Source organism: Strix uralensis, chromosome 1 (assembly GCF_047716275.1).
Source record: "Strix uralensis isolate ZFMK-TIS-50842 chromosome 1, bStrUra1, whole genome shotgun sequence".
Taxonomy (NCBI): Eukaryota; Metazoa; Chordata; class Aves; order Strigiformes; family Strigidae; genus Strix; species Strix uralensis.
In genome coordinates, this window is record NC_133972.1 from 80,659,023 (window position 1) to 80,683,393 (window position 24,371).

At 39.4% G+C, this 24,371-nt stretch overlaps 1 protein-coding gene across 2 annotated transcripts in view; it reads right to left on the bottom strand.

The window, feature by feature from the left end:
• The window catches only part of CDYL (chromodomain Y like), a 101,638-nt gene extending 81,508 nt beyond the window's left edge, over window positions 1–20,130 (bottom strand). The window contains exon 1 of one of the 2 annotated variants that reach the window (XM_074872742.1): window positions 19,899–20,130. In XM_074872742.1, the coding sequence (XP_074728843.1) occupies window positions 19,899–19,922 (24 nt within the window). In that variant the 5' untranslated portion in view covers window positions 19,923–20,130. The remainder of the gene's footprint in view (window positions 1–19,898) is intronic. The other variant, XM_074872751.1, reaches the window with a different exon arrangement.
• Between the last annotated feature and the right edge of the window lie 4,241 nt (window positions 20,131–24,371).

Here is a 24,371-nt window from a genome sequence, read left to right on the forward strand (position 1 = left end):
ATAAACTAGATACAAAGAAATAAAATTAAGAACTCACAGGCCACCATAAATCTGGCATTTCCTCAATCTAGAAGTGTTTGAATTTGTGACGTAAATAACAGACTTTTTACGATGTGGTAGAAAATCTATAAAGACAAAAAAAAAAAAAAAAGAAGATGCTCAGACATAGCTCTTGCCCTAGAGAGCTCACAATCCTCCTCCTTGCAGGGGTGCAAGAGTTTTATCACATTTATCAATTATACATGAACAAGGGGCTAACCAGATGTGGTTTGTTTACACGCACAAGTCTTTATCAGACAAGCAAAAGTAATTATCTCATAATTTGGTGGGAACTGAACTTGAAATACTTTTTTTTTTTTTTTTTTGTAGTAACATTGGTAGCATTGCCAGTTAACAGTATCACAGAGAAGACTGGGTATAGTTTCAATTATATTGTATCACTTTTTTTTTTTTTTTTTTAATCATCAGTCAAATAGTCTTTCTAAGAAGTGTCAACTTAGTTATTTAAAAGTTATGGTGAACTACCAAAATGTGCCCTAACATAAGGAACGTTTGTGTGCAATGCTACACTTCCTAGTTCATTTCCATGAATAATATTCAAAGCTAGTCTGGTCTATTCTCAGCCTGCTACCAAATCATCAAGCAAGTTATCACGAAATCTAGTACATAGTGCCTGCCTTCCTTTTTCCCACAAACCCATTAGCATGGGTGCAGGGAAGTGACGAAAAGGAGAAGATTAGGCTTGACCAAATTTCACCATTTAGATAGATACAGTGGCTATACTCACTAATTGCAAAAGTGGAAAAGAAACCAAACTCATAGAGCTTTGCACTCTGTGCAATTCATAATTGTTTCTCCTATCTGGGTCATGTTTTCTTAAAAAGCGTGAGAAGCTAAAGCCACATTACAAGGAAGCACACAGTAATTAAAGAGGAAAGATGCTTGTTTTCTTCCTAAAGGATGCAGTACACGCTTCTGTACATACACAGAGTAAGCATAAACTCTATAGCATATCCCAAAGAAATCATACAGAATTTAGATACACAATACACAATCTCAAGAGGCATATCACAAAATAACATTCAGAGATTGACACAAAGATACATAAACCTGCCTACTAAGTGATGCCCAGTTTTAAAGGTAAAATAGATTTTCTTTGACATATCATTTTCCATCATACCATCTTTGAAAAAATTAGATATTTTAAATCTGAGATAAGTGAAGGTCTTGAAAACAGCATTTCATTTCTTCAAATATTTTTCAATAATATCTTAATTACATTACTAACACATTTTGTGAACTGAAGAATCTTAACTTGCAAGACATAATTTAGGCACAACTTTACTCTTAGAAAGCACTAAAGTAATTCAGAGACCTAGTAAAGAAAATCACCTTTCAAACCAGAAAAACCTAGAATTCAGGAAATAGAATTAAAGATTTTCTGATAAAGATTTCAGATGCTCAAGTCAAACATCGGAAAGAATCCTGACAAGATGAAAAGCTACATATTGAACTCAAATTCTACTGCAAAACTGCCATTAAACTGGAATAAATTTTTTTTAACCACAGAAGTGTTCAAGAACAAACTTTTGGAAAACTGCATCTGTGCCATTCGCAGAAAGTAGGATTTTATATAGAGCCTTAACTTTTTTTCCCCCTTGATCATAACAACCTTCATTCCACATGCAACTCCAGCTTTTGCCCAGTTACTCCGATGCAATAGTGCTTCTGGAGTTTAACAAAACAGAACGTGGCAGATAGTGACAACTGGAGACAAAAATTTACATCTGAACTGTTAAAACCAGTATAGAAATTGCACAAAATAAACAAAAACTGCAACAAAAAGGGATTCTGACATATTCACCTCCACATTCATCAAAGAGAAAGACCTACTTAGTCTTTTTTACACTGTTTATGAAGTAAGGTGAAGACTAAGCTGAATAGCTGTGACATGGTTAAAAATAGCTGTATGGCTTAAGCACGGCAACTCATACTGCTCCACAGGAAGAATTATTCTCCTGGTCAAAATATTTGCCTTTTCAATGAGCTGAACTTTCAGGTCATCTTTTAACAATGTAGATTCTTTCCTGTCTAGAAGAACTTTATTGTCTCTCCTTTAACAAATAGCAGGGTATTGTTCCCAGCTGGTTGCTAATTCACACAATTATCATGTAAAAATCTTTCAAAATGCTATACAGAAGATGTATGTATTGCTTGGATAATCACATATTTTGATTTCATAAATATCATACTTAATTCCTCTGTACATGTAAAATAAAATTTAAACTCATCTTTATTATATCTTCTCCCCACATCCCCAACCCTCCCTTTCCCTTCTCTTTTCAGCCTTCCCTTCAAAAATACAGGCACACATTACAACTGAGTACAGGGTGCCTTTGATGCTGAAAACACTTTTGTCAGATTTTGTAGATGACCTGTGTGAGTGATGATCATTTAGTTTGCCTTCCTGTATAACAGATAATTTCACTCCAAAATTCCTGCATCAGGTCATCATATTGTGCTTGAACTACAGGCATCTTTTTGGAAAAATTCACAGCTTTTTATTGCTGACATATCCAGAACATCCTTAAATAAACTGTTCTGATAAATAACTGCCTTCAGTTTTAAATTTATTATATTTCTAGAAGAAATACACCTGAGTTCAGCTTTCAGCTCCTGTATTTTGTCATACCATTGCCTACTATACCTAAACAACTGCTCTTTCTGAAATCTTTGCCCCATATAAGTATTTACAGGCCATCAGTCACTTCTCAGATTTCTAAATTTTGCTAAACCAAATAGACTGAGCTTCTTCAGGCTCTTACTATACATCAGGGTTTGTCCACTTGTTTTTAATGTTTTTAATTGTCTTTGACATGTTTTTCTGAATCTTTTTGAGTTCACCTAGGTTTTGGGCTTTTTTGCATCTTAAGATGAACCAGGATGTAATTTTCTAACATTATCTCACTAGAGCTATACAGCAAAATAAAAGCACACCTAATTCCACTTGATATCCCCTATATCCATACCAAGGGACTGCACTGTGCATTTTAGCTACTGTATCATATCGCTAAATGACTCCTTTCCAAAGTACTACTCTCCATCATACATGTATGATCTTACTGTCTAGACAGATATATTTAGCTATATCAACATATGTTGAAATGATCCCCATCAACTAAGTACAGACCATCCTTCACACTTATTAATCCGTCAGTTTTTTGCATGTATGCATTTTACCAGAGATTATATTCTATTTTCCTCAGATCACTATCCAAATCCTCAAAGCAATTGGCTATGAAAAACTTCTATAAAATCCAACACGAACATCCTTCATCTATTACTGCTTTATGATCTGCCAATTAACCAGTTTGAAATGTATTTAATATGGGCCATGTTGACTTAGCAATGAGCTAGGTGTTAAAAATGCAGTACTGCATCAGGTGCCTTACAAAAGCTTACTATACCTACATGAGTATCTTTGTTAACCAAAAACTTTCAGCCTCAGAATAAAGAAATAAATAGACAAGTTCTAATCATCACAAGCAGTTGGGCAAGCAGTGACTCTGCTTTCTTCAATTTTCTGCTAAGCAATTCTCATTTCAGCCTTTCCACAGTTCTTTCTGTGATCATTATCAACCTGTTCAGTCTAGTATTTATATTGTATCCTGGCCTATCCTATCTGATTTACACTTCTACAACAATTAAAATTAAAACAAAACAAAATACAAACCCCAATACCTTAGGCACCTTCAGTTGGTTTGGGTTTTTTGCTTCTTTGTTTTAAATACTGACTCCTGTAGACTAAAGAAAAAAATTACAATTGTTTGTTCCTATCAGAATAAAGAAATATTGTTTGTAAGTCACTGCAAATTGTGAACACAACATCTGGATTTTGGCCTGAGAACAACAGTATTTTGACTCACAGCATGTTTTTTAAAGAATCATAGAATAATATTTCAGTATTTCTGTCTCTTCTCAACTATTAATGTCCCTATCTAGTAGACACATCATTACCAGCATTTTTTTTCTCTCAGTAAATACGAGAATTTCATACTGTTCTTAACCGCATTGATAGCAGGTTTATGATTAGCGTCTATATAATCTACTATGAACGGTCTTTTTGATGTGACAGCTAATAGCTGCTACTGCTCATGGCATTTTCTCTGAATCTTCATTTGAATCTTCACCTCTGCCTTACTACGCTATGACAGTTTCATACCTATCCCTAATGGCTTTTCATTATTAGAATTACAAATCTCCTGGGTAACTTTTATTTTTAAATAATATAACTTTGAGACAAAATTGTTTTCTCTATATTTTCAGTAAAATTTGTATTACATTTTTTTAGGAAATCATCCTTTTGAAAAAGTGATTATATATTATTGTCAAGGCTGTACGGGATAGAGCAGATTCACATAAGCAACGATAACTATCAGTGCTGATTGTTTTTGTGGAAGTGATCTTATATTTCATTTCATTTTTGTCAGAAGAGTAAAGTTGAACAGAACAGAATTTCTTATTCTCTGAAAAGTATGATGAATGACCTCCACATACTAGAAATACCAGGAAAATTTTATTCATGATCACCTAATGTAATAACTCTGAAATAACAATGCATAGTTTCTTTGCATCTAGACATTTAAAGCAAGATTACTCTGTCACATAAATTCCAGGAAAATGTGCCTTTATCTCTATAAAAAGAAAGTTACAGAACTTTGAGGCAACTTTCTATCCTTAAGCTTACACTTTGTTTAGTTGCTTTTATCTTGCAAATAATCAAAAATAGAATGCAATGTTTTAATTCTTGCTTTCTGGGTGGAAAAAAACCCCAGTGCCTAGGCCAGGCTGGCTGTTAAAACAATGTCAGAATTGAATCACAGAGGAAAAATGGAAGGGGCAACAATAATGGCCTGATTTTATAATTTGATTCTGCCCTTAATAAAGTGTGGCACTAAATAAAAACTGGCACAGTAGAAGTCTGTTTGTCTTAGTAATTTTCATAGGAGTAGTTTAAAGTGTTCGTTGAATGGTTTTGGTTTTGTCTTAAATAATTTGTTAGCAAGTAAATAAATTTGAGTACATTGGAATGAGCTTCCAGACGATGATGAGCAGATTTTTTTTTTAAATGACTGTAATCTTGGTTTGTACTTTAAAATTATTTATTAATTTGTATTTTTTTTTTTAAATGAAATGAAGGATCAATGCCAATGACTGGCAATGCCATTAAATCGTACTGGTTTAGAAGCAAAGCATAGCTTTTAAACTTATTGCTACATGCACCTGTTAAAACAAGAGTCATCTGAATATACATTCATGCAGTCTTAACTTTTGTGTACTACACCCCTGAAATAACCAATATTTTAATCTATTTTATGTTTTCAAACTGCATACAAATGCAGACTGCATTTGTAATAAGCATATTAAATCTTTTTAATAAAAAAGTTGTCTTTAAAATGCTGAATACATACTCTAGTCTTTTTAGCATCATATTTAACATTTACAAATAATACATTTCTTAATTAAGTATTAGCTACACCTAAGTAATTGACAGAATATTTTTGCTTAATATAAACAAAATTAGGGGCCTACACACACAGAGAGAGCTGAGAACATTGGATTTGGGGCACTTAAACCACTTTGCTGCTTTCTAAATTCCCACACAATTACTATGTCTATGTTCCCAAATCCTTCCATAATACAGCACTAGCCTTGTAGTCTTTGGTATTAGTAGATATTATTCCTTCCTAACCAGTTTTTATTTATATATTGGAAGGGGTTAAAGAGCAACACAGTTTACTTTCCTTATCAGTTTTCCCACCTTCACATAAACACATTCAAAGTGAAAATAATTTGTTCCTGCCCGTGAAACTGAAACCAAAAGTAATTAAAGCGTAAATTTTTCTACCCAAAAGATATTGACAGCACTTATACTTTGAACTTTAGTTCCATTGGAGGGGCTAAAAATAATCTTTATGAATATCGGCATTTTAAGTGAAATACAGCTTAAAGTGAGCTCAACTATGAGGAGACATCCTGTCCCAATCCCACTCCCTGCTCACTGCCCATTCAGTGAATAACCAGAATCCTTAGAAATAAATGATACTCTTAACTACACCTGTACGTCACCCCCATCTTCAGATTGGGTTTGCACAACAGCATCAGAGTATGATTATGATATAATAAAGGTGGACAAGGGAAAAGACGACCTTACACGGCTTCAGAATTTTCATTACTGGTGTGGCACACTAAAAGTAACAAAAAGTTTCAGCAAGCTTTGTAACTGCTGTGCTTAAAGTAAAATTCAGGGAATTGTTAATAAGTAGCAGTTATGCAGCACTGAGAAGTAACTAGAATCCCGAATTGTTGCAAGCACAAGTTTTCCATTTTCACATTAAAATGGAAGTGTAAGCAGCCACTGAAACTATACAGCACAGCGTCTTCTACTCTAGATGGGATCACTCCATCCCTCGGCGCAGCCCCTTTCCCAGGGGTGCTGCTCCTCACCCTGTCCGTGCATGGAGCTGGATAACCTCAAGGTGCAGCCCAGGGACACGGGCTCTGTGAGTCAACACAAGCCAAGGGCAAGAAGCTGCAAAGCCTCACTGCAAGTCAGTCCAGCAAGTTGATCCAGCTGAAAATTAAACATGCACTTTGACGAATTGTTTTTTTGTTTTGTTTTGTTTTGTTTTTTAAACAGAGACAAGTCATTGCTACAACCATCTCCCCACATCTAGCCAGCTTTTTCTCCTGTCTCCCTTCAACCATGCCATATAGTCCTGCTCCTTTACTTGAAGTGGCACCTCTTGGATTTCAACCTGAATCAGTCAGAAAACTGCCAGAAAACTATTTCTACTAAAGCAGTGAACAGCCTTCAGCTAGACAGGCTTCCTTAAACGGCATTCACCTGGTCCAGCGACACAAATCGGTGTCAGTGCCAAGGAAGGGGGAAGGATGAGTGGCTTCCTGGAGGAGGCAGTGGTGGCAAGCAAGGCCCACAGCACTTAAATTTGCTTAAGCTGTAGAGAACAGAGCCCTCAGACTGTCAGTTCAAAGTGGGCAAGGAATAGATAGACTCCTTCCTTAATATTTAGTATGTTTCAAAACTAATTTTTAAACATCACACCACTCAAAGAAACATTAAAGGAAAGAGAGGAAAACTGGCACAAACACTGTCAGGATACACGAACACTGCAGGATTTCTTCCTCCACTCTCAGGGCTCACTCACTGAGGCTGTTATTCTGTGGACATCACTTGGTGGCTCAACAGCTCCAATGACCTTCCACACCTGCTTCGTCATCCTGGCAAATATGTGTATGGCCATCCACTGAACCAGACTGAAGAACTGATTCAACCAAATAAACATTTTTGGAGCCAGTGGTTTTTGTTTCATTGTTTTTAATTATGCCAGATCAATTTTCCAATCCTTTTAACACATGGCCAAGCTACCATTGTGGCTCAACAGAAGGAACAACTGAGTGGTCAGAGGAAGGACCTGCTGAAGTCAATTATAAAGCACTGCCACCCAAACACCATCTGAGATCTAATGTAAAATGAAACAAAATACAAAAATTATGGTTTAAAGCCATAACTTGATCAGTTACTGTCACTCAGATAACTTACACCATAGCAGCTCATTGCTGTGCCTAAACACTTTATACTTCAACAGCACAATCCCTTAAAAACATTCACCTACTAACACACTTTACAGTCCCAAGGGAAGGCCTGTAATGAATGAAAGGTTGGGTATTATCCTACATTAGGTTCAGAAGACAGTAGAAAAAGGAAAAAAGCCCTCAGTGCTAAGGAGGTCACATTTAAGTATATTTAACTTATCTGACTGAATTAACCCACCTAGCTTTTCTATACCTCTTTGTAGAGAAAAGAGTTGAAGTCTGATGATCTTCTAGAGGAATTTCACTTAGATGGTCTGAATGGCCTTCTGGATGACTCTCATCTCTGATTACAGAGTATATCAAAGATAAGATTGCATGCTAAATACCTCTCTGCAGTTAGCCCCACCAAAACCAAACGAAGCCAAAAAACAACATAAAAGGGAGACAGGTTTGCCTGTGGCTTGTATTTGTAGTATAGCTTCTCTCTCTAAGACCAAATCAGCCTGCTCTACTTTATTCTAAGATGTTCTGACAATATTTGGGGAGGGAGGGGGAGGTGTGTGCGTGAAGAAAAAAAGGTTTATTCTGCTTGTGCTTTGGCTCACGGATTGAAACTTTGTCAGGGAGATGAGCAAATGATTAACAATCATCTCTGAAACATTTAGTCTGAGTGATATGCTCAATGCTAGACTAACTATGACAGAGGAAAGAGAGAATTACATTTTTCAAGACAGCATTCAGGTGTCCTAATGGTGACATCCTCCATTTTTCCCCAACAGTCCCTTCCTACCCATCTTTCTACAAAAGATAAGGCAGTTCTAGCAGGATGTGCCTTTCTTCCACTACATAACAAAGTTCCAGTTTCTTGCTCTGAAAAAAAAAATCATCCTTACTTTACAATCAATAGACAACTAATTCCACACTGAAATTGACCTTTTCTAAACAAGTTGGATGGAAGGAGATTTTTCTGGTGGTTTGACTGAAAACGAGAGACAGGTATTGGGAAGACACTAGGAAAGTAGAGCTCAAACATTTGACAAAAGTGACAAATGAATGAAAGGGGAGCATTCATTTAGTGAAAAGCAGAACATAAAATTATCACATGGTTCCACAGTCCGCTCACTACTTTCATCTTCCCCTTCTCCTAATTTACTATGTCTCAGTATACTTTAAGTCTTTAACATTTAAAGATCTAAAATCCCTTCCCCCAAATTTATCATTTTATTCACATCTTAGTTCAAGTTTCATAAATATAAACAAGTGACAGAAGATAAATAAAAAAGAACCAAGTAAAGCATTATTTTACTAATGGAAAGAATAAACCCATATACATATATGTTAGAATAATGACTTATTAATTCCCATTATTTATGAAAACATCCATCATGAACAAGCAAAAAAGCCAAAGAACATTATTTTTTCTTGACAATAAGAATGTCATAATAAAGCAAATTATTTTGTGTGTATGAAAGAAGTTTTGTTATATTTAATAGTTTTGATTAGAGATATATATGTTCAAGTGCAAAAGATTAAATTCTTTAGAATAAACTATGTTGCAATTAGTTAAGTTAAGGACTTTAATGTTGAATAATTCAACTAATATTGAATATATTCAAATAACACACAGCAATAAAGACAGGAACTTACCATTTTACAGACTGATACCAGTAAAGAATGATTAACTAAGATCTTCAGTTGCATGGAAAAAAAAAAAATCTCACAATATTTTAACTGTAACTTAACCAACAGCTGTCCTTCATTCATTGCTTTTCATGAGTATCCAAAGATATGAAGAACTAGAGCATAACAAAATATTTCATCTGGATAAACAGAGGAAAATAACATAGGAATAGGTATAAAGGAGCAATAGTAAAATTTCCTCTGTCACTATGGGTGGATCAGACCTAACATTCATGAGGACAGAAACCATATGACGTCCTAGCGCTCATTCTATCTCCTCACTAAATCCATGTTTTGCCACTAATGGCAGCAGAAATAACCTCCAAAATACCATCTAATTCAATACACTTGTTCTTGCACCAGTTTCAGGGCAAAACTGAAGCTAAAATTGAAATTGATCCTTGTAAAGAATTGGTTTTAAAGATAAGGTGTTTTAATGATTTATCTCTATAAGCATTTTTTTCTTAAAAAAAATCCAATAAAAGACAAACAACCCCACTATTAAACCTTTACTGATAAAAAAGTAGAGAAGCATGACACGGTTTGCATACAGTTATGAGACATCCTACTGATGAAAAAGTGAGCAAGATCCCATCTTTGTGTGCTTTTAAAGATTTGTGAAGTAGTAATCCTTCATATCCATTGGGTTTGTGTAGTCATGGACATAAGCTGTCAGATCAACACCTGCTTGATGCACTGGCTTCCACGTTTTAACACTCCTACAATGTTACATCTCAGAGAAGCACCATTAAATACAGTAATTTCCATCTTCTTGTTCAGAACCTAATATTTTATTCTTGCCCAGTTTAAATAAATAAGCACAAATCTCAGAAGATCTGATGACTACAATGTGGGAGAGAGGAAAAACAAATCAATTAAGGAGATGCCCTGATACAAGAGATGCCTCTAACATGAATGAAATAGAATCTGAGATACTGGAGGATCTTTTGAAACAGGATGCTACGTTATTTGCCAGTGTCATCTGGGAAAAAATTCTTTGTTGTTATTGATCATCATTCCTTGATGACCTGGGTAAAAATACAGCATTTTCCAATGTTAATTCTCTGGAAGTCATGTCTCTCAAAAGTCATATGATAATAAACTCATCCTAGACTTCTGTATTACATTGTCTTATGGATGTTTTTTTTCCAAATTAAAGCAAAATAGAGATCAAGTGTCCTTTACGCTCCCAGTCAACACATACCCTTTTGTACAATCAAATCAAAACACAAAGTACATAACACTAAGCATATGAACCAGACAAAGGAAAGAACAAATTTGAAAACAATTTGTAAGCTGGGCTTTAACCTTCTCTAGCCATGTACATACACTATAAACAACCTGGTGTGCGCTGACAGTTTAAATTTTAACTTTGAAACTTCTGACCTTACTATATCATAAGTGAAAATTGATTGACTCCTCTAAACTGCACTAATTAAAAACCTCCATTGGCCGTGGGTATGTTTGGACATCTAGTTATTCCTTCAGCTGCAAAGGACGGTGATGAGCTGTTCCCACTGACACCTCCATCTTCCAGAGGAAGAAGCTCTACAGCGTCACTTTCAGGAAGCATTAGAAATTGTTTAGCTGGAAATGCTCTCTCAACTGACTGTTGTTTTGAATACATCTATTTAGAAAAACTATATTTATGATCTAATTCCACAGAAAAGTATACTAAGAACAAAAGTTCAGGATTCTCAGACTGATGTAAACGTCATTGCTTTTACTTTCTTTCTGTTTCTTTGTTCTTAGAAAGCACTGTTAATCAAAGATCAAGTTTGGTCCTTATCTGTGACCCAAACAAGCAAGAAAAAATGTGCCAGCCTTGAAAACATGAGGGGCCATCTAAGAGTTACAATATAGAGTTACTGTACAGCAAACAGCCTACAGAGAAAAAAAATCTCTGTTTTTTTTTTCTCTTTCAGTAAAAGTTTTCCATCAATCTTCCTAATTTGAGACAATCTACTATGGTTTATACTTACACTCAAAAATAGTGTTAATTTCAAAATCATGAGATTAGTTCCTAGAATTACTATTAAAAGCACTATTACTATTTGTTTTATTCTGTGGCCATATTCCTCTCTCTAAATTTTCTAGTCTGAGTCTACAAAGCAGTTATCTAGACCTTATTTTGGGATAGACCTTAAGCATGTGAAGTCTCCACTGAATACTTTGCAGGTGTTTAGAGTGTACACTGCTGATGAGTTTAGATTTTACTCAGAGTTGGTGTTTCTGTTTTGTTTGATCACATAGGCTAACAGTCTCTTCTTGAAAATTAAAGTTCAAGTTAATGCAGTGTTCAGTAACAGCAATGTATTCAGTGGTTATGACTCAGAAAAGACTTGTACAAATGCCTTAAACTCTACCATTTCAACAAGACCCCACCGAGTGTTTAGAAACGTTGTCTGAAGAGAAATGATGAAAGTTTAGCCTGACGAACAATTGTGCTAACAGGAGTGAGCGACCTGGCAACCACACCATACTCCCGCTTACACCATGCACCAGGATCAACAGAAATGCGCACAGCATCGCTTTTCCCACAGATGTGCCCACCTTTGCCCAAGCTTGCAGCCGTGACCCTCCGACAGGGAATGGAGGTGGGCTCTGAACATCTGGGGAGCTCAGGTCATGCTGCTGGCATTTATAACCATGGCTTGAAGTCTGCCTTGGTCCCAACAAAACCAACCACGAAAGCTTCCAATGATTATTGATGTGCCACATTTCCCATTTTTTCCCTCTACAGTAAGACATTACAGACCCATGACAGGAATCAGAATGCTGAACTGGATGGATCTTTTTTGTCAGCACATATAGTCTTACAGTCTCATTATTTCTTAGAGACACAATCCCAGGTCTGTTAGTTTTAACCTTGGAAGTGACCTAGCCACTGAAATATGATGGAAGAGTCACACTGTGCTAGCACGAGCTATATTTTATACATATAACTGGGGAAAAGCAGGTGCTGAAATCAAAACACAACAAACCAACCTGATTTAGCAACTAGCCAAACTATAATCCTGCTAACTTTCCCAAAGTTACTTTGAATTGTTTTGTACTCTTCATATATCTACATTGTTACTGGTAACAAAAATGTTATCAATATACAGACAATGTTTCATTGAAAAACTGCATTTTATTGAAAGAACTTTAAAAACTATAGACTTCTGAATATCCACTGAATACAACATTCAACACGTCACAGTGCCAGAGAAGTATTTTGGAGTTAAGATATATTCATTTCAACACTCAAGAATGTATCTCAATGGTTCCCCTACATACATATTTACAAAATATACATCTGACACTTTTCTGTGATAAATACATCATAACATACTTCCCATAACTGTGGCATCTTCAAACTAAAGCCAAATTTTTTATTATTCTCTAAACAAAGCAAATTTCCATAAACCAGTGTTTTACAGGAAATGGAGATGCTTAGAGAGGTATTTAAATGTCCTTGCAAAATGAAAATCACAAAGTCACTTTTTTTAAAAAAAAAGAACAAGAATAAAGTACATCTCCTTCCTCCCCTGTTTATCCAGGATACTGAAAAAAACCCTGGGTTTTGATTTTTCAGATGTTACTATGACAGTCAGCAAAGATCGAACATTAAGACTTAATTTACTTAAAAGCTGTGAAACTTTCAGAAACTGTGGGAGCAGAAGAGTTGGAGAGGTACAACTACAAATGTGGTTAGGCCACTTAAAACACATACCTTATCTTTCCCCACAAAAAAAATGAAACAAACGATCAGACATAACATGGTCAAGAAGGAAGATTTGATCAGAGCTGTACTAATTTATTTCATGCAGTGCCATTATAAAATGTGAAGCCTCACTGAAGAATCACAACAAAACTGTTCCAGTAGTTACTTTGTTTCATTATTCAATAGAACAAATATATAGTTAAAAGATATTTAGTAAACAGTTGCTTTATTTTGAATTTTATGCTAGGAAAGTGGCTTCAAAGTCATTTAAAAATGCAAATGTATGGTTAAAAAATGGGGTTTTATCCGTATCTATTCTATGTATTCATACATATTCATAGATTCCTTGAAAAAGATCTACAGCAGGTCACCATTAAGGGACACATGTAAATCTGAGGATGTTTATGAAAACAGTAAATATTCTTGCCTTTATAGTGTACTGAACCGGTAACATGCCAATTTTCTTTTCCTCTAAGTAATATGGAGAGAAGTTCAAAGAAATTATTTCAAAGAAGACAAAATTCTTGTGTGTAAATATTAAAACCCCACCAAAAATTAGAAAAATAAAAGCTCTTATTAGAGAGATACTATGGCTTTGGAGAATACATTTGATAATGAAATATACAGAACTTTCAAGTTAAAGATATTTTCTGGACTAACAATATACTGTCAGAGAAAGCACACATTACGTTTAACATGAAAATTATTAATGTTTTACTCAAAGATAAACAAAAAAACCCCAACCCTGTATTTATTGACGAATAAGGTTATCACATGACATCCAACCATACAAAACCTCAAAGGCATAGAAGAAGTTAACAGGGAGAGACTTATGCATCCCTTTTCACCTTGCAAATACAGCTGTGGAACTCATGCTTCCAACAGATACCCAAAAATAATACATTGCCCTGTAACACCTGATCTGGAGTTTATTACAGAAGATAGGAGTGCCATTATAGGCCTGCATGTCAGTTATATCCAACAGATTTGCACATTCAGTTATCACGTATTTAAGAAGTCATTCTGTTGTCAAAGTTTTGTATCAAATACGGTCTTTGCAAGTGTGGAGTATTTATCAGAGGGAGATGAAACCACAACAGTTAGTAACTTGTTTTTTCTACTGCTTTGGCACAGGTCAGACACGCTGCAGCAGTCAGGAAGAAATGAAGCTGCACCTACTGAGAAGTCAAAGAGGGACACGGCACTGCTGACGCTGTTCCAGCTATGCCAAGCTTCCTAAGGAACAAGGGGCTGTAGCGTGTCTCATTAAGTCCTTTGTGTCCAGCAATTTATCCTCATTCAAGAGGTACTGAATATCAGCGTAGTGGAAGCAACCTTCTGAGATAGTACAATCTCGTAAGTTGGAAGTAATTATTCCGTAACTCTAAACATGACTGGCACCACATTAGCCAATCTTTGATTGACCAAAAAGCTCAAGAAATGAAATCCCAGTCTGCTGTGAAAGACAGAGACTGTGAAGGTAAGAATTATCAGAGCCTCACATGCTTTGTGGATGGGGCATCTCTCCCCCTCTCCCGCTTCCTCTCCCTCCCATCCTTTTTTTCCCTGACAGACATGGTCAATTCAAAGCAAGTTACACAGAAAGAAAAAATCAAATTAAAAATTAGTCTATTTTCTTAGTATACCTATGATACATGCATCTGTGTACAAAGGAGTTTTGTGCATAAAAACTGCTAAAACATCTCCTTATCTGTGAACCATTCGTGATCCTACACAGGATCCAGGCAGAATTTAATTCCTTTGGCCGTGCATGTTTGAACTCTGGGAGCAGCCACTAGAGCCTTGCCAGGCCAGTGGCACCGCAGAGGGCAGGGCACACCCGAGGAGCCCCTGGGGGCCCGGGCATTTCCCCAGCGGCAGCAGCAGCTGACGACGGGACACCAGATCTCCTCAATTGTGTCTAGAGCTCTGCGATAGTAGATGAGAGATAACTCAAGCTGGTGAAAAGCAGCATGTCAAGGGACATGGAAAAAAGTCGAGTTTCTTGCACTAAACACGGTGGCTCCATCTCTGCAGTGCTCCTGCATTCGCACTCTGGTTTAAAGAAGTGAAAGTCACCAAAGGGGGATGAACAGCTAATCCTCAACTCTATTTTAAGTCAGATGCACTGTTCCTAAGGGGTGGAAACAATGCAAACAGGTCTGATGTAAACGCCTAGCCTTGTTCAGTCGGCTAGGGTTAGTCAAGCAAGTCTCAATCTTTTACTGCTTCTGAAACAAGTAAAATAACATTTGCACCGCTTGTTGTCAGAATAAAATTGGAAAGATTCAGGCATTACATCTCAATGACTGTACGACCCCCTTTATGAACAAGTGTCACTGATGTTTAACCAAGATCTTAGGAATCAGCACATCAGAAACAAGCAGCAGAAGATAGATGCCAAGATATTTTGGACTTTCTGCAAGACAGGTTGAATTAAAACAACCCATTTCAATGGGGGAAAAATGGCTATTGCCCAAACAGGCAATCCTAATTCATTGTTAATAGCAATTTTTCATCAAACAGCCATAAGAAACTACATCAAACTCCAAGCTGCATACTGTAGATAACGGATTCACCCTTCCAGTTAACTTAAGCAAAACAAATGTTTAAACTTTCCAGTAAACACATACAAAACATGATGAAGATCTGATCTCTGCTGTGTTAGTAGGGCTGTGAGACAAACTTTGGTTTTAAGTGGGTAATTCCCAAGCAGTATCCAATTTTCAACTAAATGACAGCATTTCTCCTTCAGTTTTCTATACTCTGTCATTTAAAAAACTAGCACAGTAGCTGAAGAACAGCCCACAGGATCACTTTTTTTGACTTGTGGCCACTCCTGTATACACAAAGTTTAAATTTTCATGGAATATGTGTCTTTGAGCCTTACTTATTAGGTGATCAAACTTGATGTACAGCCTAATGCAAGGCCACAGAACTTCAGCCAGTTGCTCCCGAAATTAGTTTCAGTTTTTAATTTCACTGTATCTGTATAATTTAATGTCAAAGGATTTAGTTCTAAAAATAAAACAAAAAATACTAAATCGTCATTGGAAGTGAAGTATCACCTTGAGAATACTAGATGAAAAAAATGCATATGTATTTCGTAAGACTCTTGAAGAATTAAAAAAAAAAAAGGACACTTTTCACTCTGTAAAACATACAAAAATGTATAATTTTGGACTACAGGACTTTAAATATGTTAACCTGTAATATTTTAATGGAATTACCTTAAAATGCTAGGTTTTCGAGCAATGTCAAGGTGAAATACAGAGTGAAGAAAAGACACCGATGCACAGGTGCCCTTGCAAAGTTCACACAAACTGTTTTGCTTACTTCTTGGTAAAGCACACTAAAAATGTTTTTATATAAGTAGCAATCACAGCCCAAGCCTAACTACAGTTACGCAAATGGATCCAGTGGGTCATGCGTACTGTCGGCTCTCAGAGGAAAGATGGAAACACTTGGTTGTTTGATTAGATAAAATCTCCAACAGGCAGAGAACTTCAATATATTTCCACTGCACTTAGTACAAAAAAAAAGTTATTAAATTTTATAAGAGACTTTTCCAAACTCAGCACAGTTTTAGTAATTGTCTACCAACCACCATTTGGTACTTCTAACCTGCTGGCTAACACACAGTTGTCCTGGGGAGTATTTTTATGGGATCACTTCCACATTTCATCAAACAAATTTGTCATGCCAACCACAATTCAGCATGACTTCAATCCCAGACATCACTGCAAGGGTCTGCCAGAGGAGGTCGAGTGATTTGACTGCAGAAAGAGCAAACACAGTTTGCTTCCAAATGAACCTTCTAAATGAGGTGGGTACCCTACTTCTAATTATGCCAGTGAAGATGATGAGAATAAGCAACGATCTTTCAGTGGGTGGAATCAGTCAGCAAAGCAAAGCAAACTTGTCACAGTGTAAAAGAACATAGCCCTACTATTTGCCCAAGCAGCTGTACAAAGGACTTTCCAAAGGCCACAGTAACGGAGACAGCAGCAGGCACCCATGAGGAAAGATGCCATAAGATGTCAACACCTATTGAAACAAATCTGGAGGCAAAAAAACTTGACGGCACCTTTTCTTCTGTTTTCCTTTACCCATCTTGTTCACTAGTTTCTCCATGTCTGTCCACCTTACTAACATGTTGTCACTTGAAGAATCAAACTTACAAACAGAAAAACTATGTTGTTCGCCTCACCCATAGAGGCTGGCAACATTACTATCTTGTTTCATTTTCCATCTAGAAAAAAGAGTCTCTTCAACATTTTTCAATAAAAGTTTCATATTTTGTTCAGATATTCTCCCCCCTCAAAAAAAGTAGATAATCATTACCACAACCTCTAAAATGCTCAGAAACAAATGACATACAGGGATACAGCCAGCCCAACAAAGTCATCCTTCCAGCCTGCTACTGTATTTCAAGGTTTCAATCTTTGTTTTCCAAATCACTGGCCTACGGTTCCAGAGGTGGTATCCAGAGTAAAAATAAAAATAATCCCACAAACAACAAGTGAATCCATAATGATTTTTTTTCTTGAAAAAAATAAATGAACTTACCTTCCTTTATAAGAGGATTTATCATTTGTAATTTGTAAGAATCATGACACATATCAGCAGGAGTAGCTGGCATTCATACTTAGTCTAACAATCACAAATAGATTACACACTTTTTTTGATCAAGACACAAGATCAAGATTCAAAAGGCAAAATGGAGATATAACAAATAGCACTGGATTTCAACTGCCAGATTCAAAGAATACTGTATGTCATGAATTACAAAGAAATTATCCATGAAACAGAAGTAAATCCCCAGTCAATAACATGGACAGTTCACAGAAGGCTTTAAATTACCTGTTATTCAACGTTTCAGGTCAACTTGTAGTTATGTACTTCCCCAATTAGTGTTCACTATATTTAAATTATTTATTATTTTATGATTTTTCAAGCATGGCTAGAAATTTCATTACAAGACCAAACTTGTCAAAACTGAACAGCAATTTAGAAAAAAAAAAAAATTGCAAAAGAGACAGCTTGACCACATCCGAGTTCAAAAGCATTAACAATTTCGGCATCTCAAATAAACTTCGCACTTACACACACAGAATGTGTCTGATTTTTAAAATAAAAAAGTAGATTGTCACTTCAGGCATTTTGAGAAACAGGCTTTTGCCCAACGGACATCACACACCACCTGCCCAGTGAGGATGGCCACTCCTAACAGACTATTGAGCCTTTTGCACGAGTCAACATTTCAAACACAACTTAAGACAACCAAGAAGAGTAATGAGCAGTGGTTACTCTTAACCTCAGTCCAGTGTCCAGCAAATGGAATTTTTCTGTTCATTTTTTTACGCCTATCGAAACCAATATCCCATGGTTCGTCTTTGATCAAATACAGCGACACACAAAGAGTAAGTATTGGTCACAGCACAGTCTGTGGGCCCAACTCCATAACCCGGAGAGAACTTCTTCCAAAGTCAAAGCAAGTTTTTGGCAATCCTTTCACATGCAGTGGTCCCTAAATTTCCCTCCTACTTTCAGGGATGATCCCTTCAAGATTGGCTTAAGCCATGTTATGAGGATGGGGAAACTTGCCAAAGAAATTAACCGTGATTTTTCTGGCTTGGGAATAGGGGCCCTCAGTCTTCTAGTCTATCAGTTCAGCACCTCCGCTCGGCACTCAACTTGCTTAAAATACAAGCCCACCCGAGGCACCTTTCCCTGGCTTCTACAGGTCTGTTCACCCATGGCAGCACAGATGTAACTCCATTAACGGGAGACACACGTGCACCAACAGTACAGTAAGACATCTTCTTCTGTCAAGGTCTGTCTCCCTTTGACCTTAGCCTTTCAAGCCTCTGGATATAAATATTTTTTTTTTACAGAACACTGCCTGGATGCATATTAACTATGAGATAAAAGCATTTTTTGGTTTTGGGATGCCACTTCTTTACCCAAAAGACAAGAATGGCTCCAAAACAACAACGGCTTTTCACTCCCAGGGATGACTTCTTGTAAAAATAAAAACAAGGAAGTTAAATCCAAGAGAACCACAATGCTTTTCAATTAAGGGCAAGGATGTGAAATTGCCACACATAAGACAGGAAATTCAAAGTTACGCTGTCACCTCATTCCCTTCTTCACCCCAAAACCTTCCTCTCCCGTCAGCACACCCTTTGACCACCTCCCGAGCGACGAGTGAAGGATGGTCTGTGAGAGCCTTAACTTTGAATCTTTTTGGCTTTCCTCACAACCTTAACCGTATCGTTAGAGCACGAAGAGCCGAGGAGTTTAAATTTTAATATTTTGCATCACCACAGCTTGCTGCATGGCTAAGGGACAGGATGGTAGCGCAGGACTTTGGTACAGACACAAATCCAGGAGGAAAGCCCCTCTGCCCTCCCCCCCCCCCCCCCCCCCCCCCACCGCCCCGGACACATGCAATAACTGGGCTTTGCACACATTTTTGCACATCGCCCGGCTCGCACTTCGGCGTGCTCACTCCCGGAACAAGTCGCGGCTGTCAGCGCTGCTCCCCACCACCCAGCACCCCCCTCCCTTCTCCTTCTGGAGTCAAAGTGTTGTGTGAACGTGGGGCGGGGGGGAAGCGCAGGCCACGGGTAACACTTTGCCGTCTCCTCCTTTCAGTCACATTTCCGTCCTCCTCCAGCAAAACTGGGGAGGGAAGGGGGGGCGGGGGGCCAGGCTGGGCGGGGGGCGGGGGGGGGCACACACGCAGGCGCTGGGCCCAGCGCGAAGGGGCAGCCGCAGCAAGTGTGGGTGACAAGACCGCCGGCTCTCCCGAGAGCAACAAAAAGGCGGGTGGGGTGGGGTGGGGTGGCCGGCGGGGCCGGGGGCAGGGCCGGCGCTCGGGGGCTGTTACCTCGTAGAGTTCCTCGGAAGCCATGCTGGGGAGCCTCACAAGGTGGAGTTGGGTGCTGGTTTGGAAATACTTTGTTTCAGTTGGTGTCCGTGTGGCCTCCTCCTCCTCTTCTCCCTCCTCGTCTTCTTCTTCTTCTTCTTGTTCTTCTTCTTCTTCTTCTTGTTCTTCTTCTTCTTCTTCTCCTCCTCCTCCTCCTCCCTCTCCCTCCTCCTCCTCTTCCCCTCCTCCTTCTCCTCCTTCTCCTCCTCCTCCTCCTCCTCCTCCTCCTCCTCCTCCTCTTCTTCTTCTTCTTCCTCCTCCCTGCGCGTCTCTCTCCAGCGCAACTAGCAGCTCCGCTCGCTAAATGCCAGTGAGGTGCTGCCGCTGCTGCTGCTGCTGCTGCCGCTGCCGCTGCTGCTGCTGGTGGCGGCGGCGGCGGGGCTGCGCGCACGGCAGCTGCGCAACTCGCTCGCTCCCCGCTCGCGCTCGCTCCCTCGCGCTGCCTCTCGCACAGCCCGGCAGGCCGGCACGCACGCACGCACGCACACACTCACTCGCGCGCGCACACACACACACACACACACACGCGCGCGCGCGCGCGCGCTCGCACTCGCGCACACACGCACTCGCGCACGGCGGCGGCGGCGCCCCGCACCCCCCCACCCCTCCGGCCCCGGCTCGCTCGCTCGCTCCCTCCCCAGGAACACTAATCGAGCGCAGAGAGAGCGCCACACGCAACCACTCCGCCTCGGCTCCAGCCGCCCCCGGCACCATCACCCTCCTCCTCCTCCTCCTCCTCCTCCTCCTCCTCCTCCTCCTCCTCCTCCCCCCTCTCCTCCTCCTCCTCCTCCTCCTCCTCCCGCCCCCCCGCCCCCCCGCTTTGATCTCCCATTGTCTGCTCAGCTGAGCCCGGCGGCGCGCGGGAGGGGCCGCGCCCGGGGGTTCGGGGCAACTGGGGGGGCAGGGGGCCGCGGGACGGCCGCGGAGTTCGGAGAGGCGCGCGCGGGGTGTGAGACACGGGGCCCGCGCACGTGCGGAGCCCTCGTCGCTTCCCTGAGCGCCGCCCCCCGCGCTCCCGGCCCCGCAGCCCCCGCCCTCGTCCCTCTCCTCGCCCCACCACGGCCCCCCCAGCCCCGCTTCTTCCGTGGGCTCCGGCCGGGTCCCAGCCCCTCGCCCGACTCTCCCACCACCGCGTGTGTCGGCAACATTGTAACGCGTCCGCACAGATTTTTCCCAAACTTCCTCAGTTGAATGTCTTTGCTGTAAGGGAGTGAAGGACACGGGCGAACCCACGCGGGAACTCGGCAGCCCTCCATGACCGTTGCCGACGGCGCAGATGTGGTTTGCATCTCCCAGTCTTTGGGAAGGGGCCCACCAAGCCTCCCTGGTATGGTGGTTCAACGGAAAGTAGTTGAGTTGTTGACATTCTTTTGATTCCAGTACTAGTTATACCATGCAACTTGTTCTGGTCACCTCATAGGTCATCTGGGGGTGCTTCACAGGAAATTGTGCAAATAAGGTGACATGTAGCAAACCATCAACTTGATGAATTGAAGGCATCGTTGTGCAAAGGTAGACGTGATGAGTTACTCCTTCAAGAGTAAATTCTGCAAGATGGTGTTTCTGATCTCAAAAGCGCTGAAGGGTGGGACAAACCAGTGTCAGGACAGGAGTGCCTTACCATGCGCTCTGGCATACCGAGGCATTTGTTCCAGTGAGTGCTTCGTATCCATACCACACCAGGAAGCCATACTCTGCCGCAGAACAGCAGAGTTCATCACATTTGTGTAATCACTCAACCCGCTGACTCAACTAATTTTTGACCAAGTTACCTTCTATTTTTATTTTTTGCCAAAGTCTTCCAAAAATGTTGCTGGAAAGCCAAGAAACTCCTCAACGTTCTACTTCAATAAAAAGTTTTGGACCATTGTCCAGCAGGTACCCATTCGGAAAATGCTGATCTGTTTGTGGGCTTTGGATGATTAATGTAGAAAGAGCTGGAGATTTCTTTCTCAGACTTGGTTAACCTGCCCATTCTTTTGTCAAACACATCATGTCTCCCAAGTCAACATCCTTCTTCTGGATAGCTGAAATTCTGGCACTGGACTGCTAGACGGACATCATTTGTGCAGATAAAACATCTAAGAACTTTCATACTGTTCATATTTTCCTAATTTCCTAACTAGCCTATGAAAAGGTTAGAACTGATCTGTATTGAAGCCACTTCTTGAGACCTTCAAGAGCTAGGCTTAATCTAAGTGGTGAAAAAGGGGGTCACTCGGTGACAGTAACAGGATAACTGACAGGAGGATAGGCCTATCTATGAAATGGAGGCAGCTGAGATCTAGGAACTCTGTAACTGCCTTCTGGAGGTGAGCATTTAATCACAGTTCTTAAGACATGGTCTGAGTCCATTTTGAGCTGTACGGAGCATACCATCATTGTTGTAGCCACCCTTTGAAGGACAATCTTTTAAAGTAACTGGTACTCATGTTTTAGCAAAGAGATGGCAGCAGTAGTTGCTGAAGATGTTTCTTTGCAAGGCATAAGAATAAAACAGCTTAATTTGTACTAAGGGTCATACCATTGCAGTAAACCAAGTTTTAGGCATTTTGATCTTCTGGATGACTAAGAAAAAACACGGTTCATCAGTACTGCTCTATTTTTAGTACTTCAAGGAAACAACAAAAGCTCATAGTTATTACTAATTTTTAATGTTTCAACCACAGTCTGCATTTCATCTTCAGTGAAAGAAGTTCTTATTTTGCACATATTCATTGCTTGCATTGCCATTAATTCTTCTTTGCCTTCTATTCTAACCTTTTGTCCTTGTTGCTTTATAAGACTTTTCAGGAGAATCAGCCATACTATTCAAAACTAGCATGCGACAGTGCTATGGTTCAAGCATCTGAGAGATACCAGGTTTCATGACGGTGCCCAGTTTTGCAGTTGGGTTTTGTTACACTAAGTTCCATGATAGCTTGCTCTCATCTTGCTTTTTCTAGAAAAAATCCAAGTTGTCCGATGGCTGTATGGTGAATTGTCTAAATCACCGTTTCCTTCTTATTCCTTAAGGTGTTTCACACTTTTCTCACTGAGAGAGGACCTCTCTTTTTTTTTTTTTTAAAACAATGTTTTGGTTGTTGAAACCAATCTTCCTGCCAACTTCCTAAATGGCTTTACTAACATTGCATATAAATGTTTCTGGTAGAGAAGGTGTATGAAATATAGTAATGGAGCAGCCTAGGAAGAGTGGAAAGCCAGGACAGTTTGAGTTCTGACGGTGGCAGCAAATGTTTTTAGAGGTGCTTGAAACAGCCTCAGTTAATCCAGCTTTGGAAAGAATCAGACAATGTCAACCAGGCAGGAAGTTTTACCGTAAGGATACAGTGCTTCCAGTTCAGAGTGGACAACTGCTTATAGTGGCAGACTCGGTAAAGTCAGGAGGACAGTCCTTCTTCTGTTTAGCAGAATCAAGAATGTTCTAATTTATGGGCAAGGTAGGATCATGGAATCAAGTTAATTTGAAAGGTCAACTCCATTTTGACCTCACTGTGTGCCATTGTAACGTCTATAAAGGTCTTCATAGGTGGTGGAATAGCTGAATTTGAAATAGTTCTGGTGGTAGGCCACAGCTGGCTGAAAGTTTACAGTACTGAAAATATCACAGAGATCTGTATTAGATGGGAATGGGTCCACATCTCCGGGATTTGCTCTAACCAAGGGATTACAGCCATATTTGATATGCAGATATTTATCCACAAGATCATAACTCTTGATAATAAAGTGACTATCAGTAACTTGTGATCGGTTATATTAAGGTGATTTTCTGCCTTTAATATCTGGAAGTAGGGCATGGAAATGAAGCATTTAGTACTTGAGATACAGTCAGTGATTAGCTAACGGATTTCAAAAGGTGGAATTGATATGGCTAAATGTGATGGTCTATGCTGTAGGCATTAACATCTGATCAAATCATCCTATGCTACTTTTTCACTGTCAACGAAAAGCTAGTCAGCATAGGCAATGAAATTCACAGCATAATTCATCCCATCCTAAAGTAGATGCCTATGTCTGGTCAGATGTATTGAAGTCTAAATTTGATTTACTTTGTTGACTGGATTTTTACTGACTGGAAGTATGGCACCTATTCTGCAACTGCCTAAAGAAAGGTGAGATTAAACCTACTTATGTTTCTGTGATCCAGGCTTTCTTCATCTAAGACAACTGGATAATTAAAAACTCCATACTGGCCAAACTATGTTGACAGATTAGATATGAAATAATATCCCTTTGCACCTAATATTTTTTATTTCTTATTTTAAGCCTATGCTCCTTTGTCCTCATCTTAACATGTAGGATATGGCTCATCCTTGCACTCTGATATTCTCTGTAATTTCTGTCCCACTTCCTTTCCTCACTTCTCCCTCATCTCCATCTCAGTCTCTTGTCTTCTAAGTGGTCTGAGATGCTTAAGTTAAAATGAAGAAATAA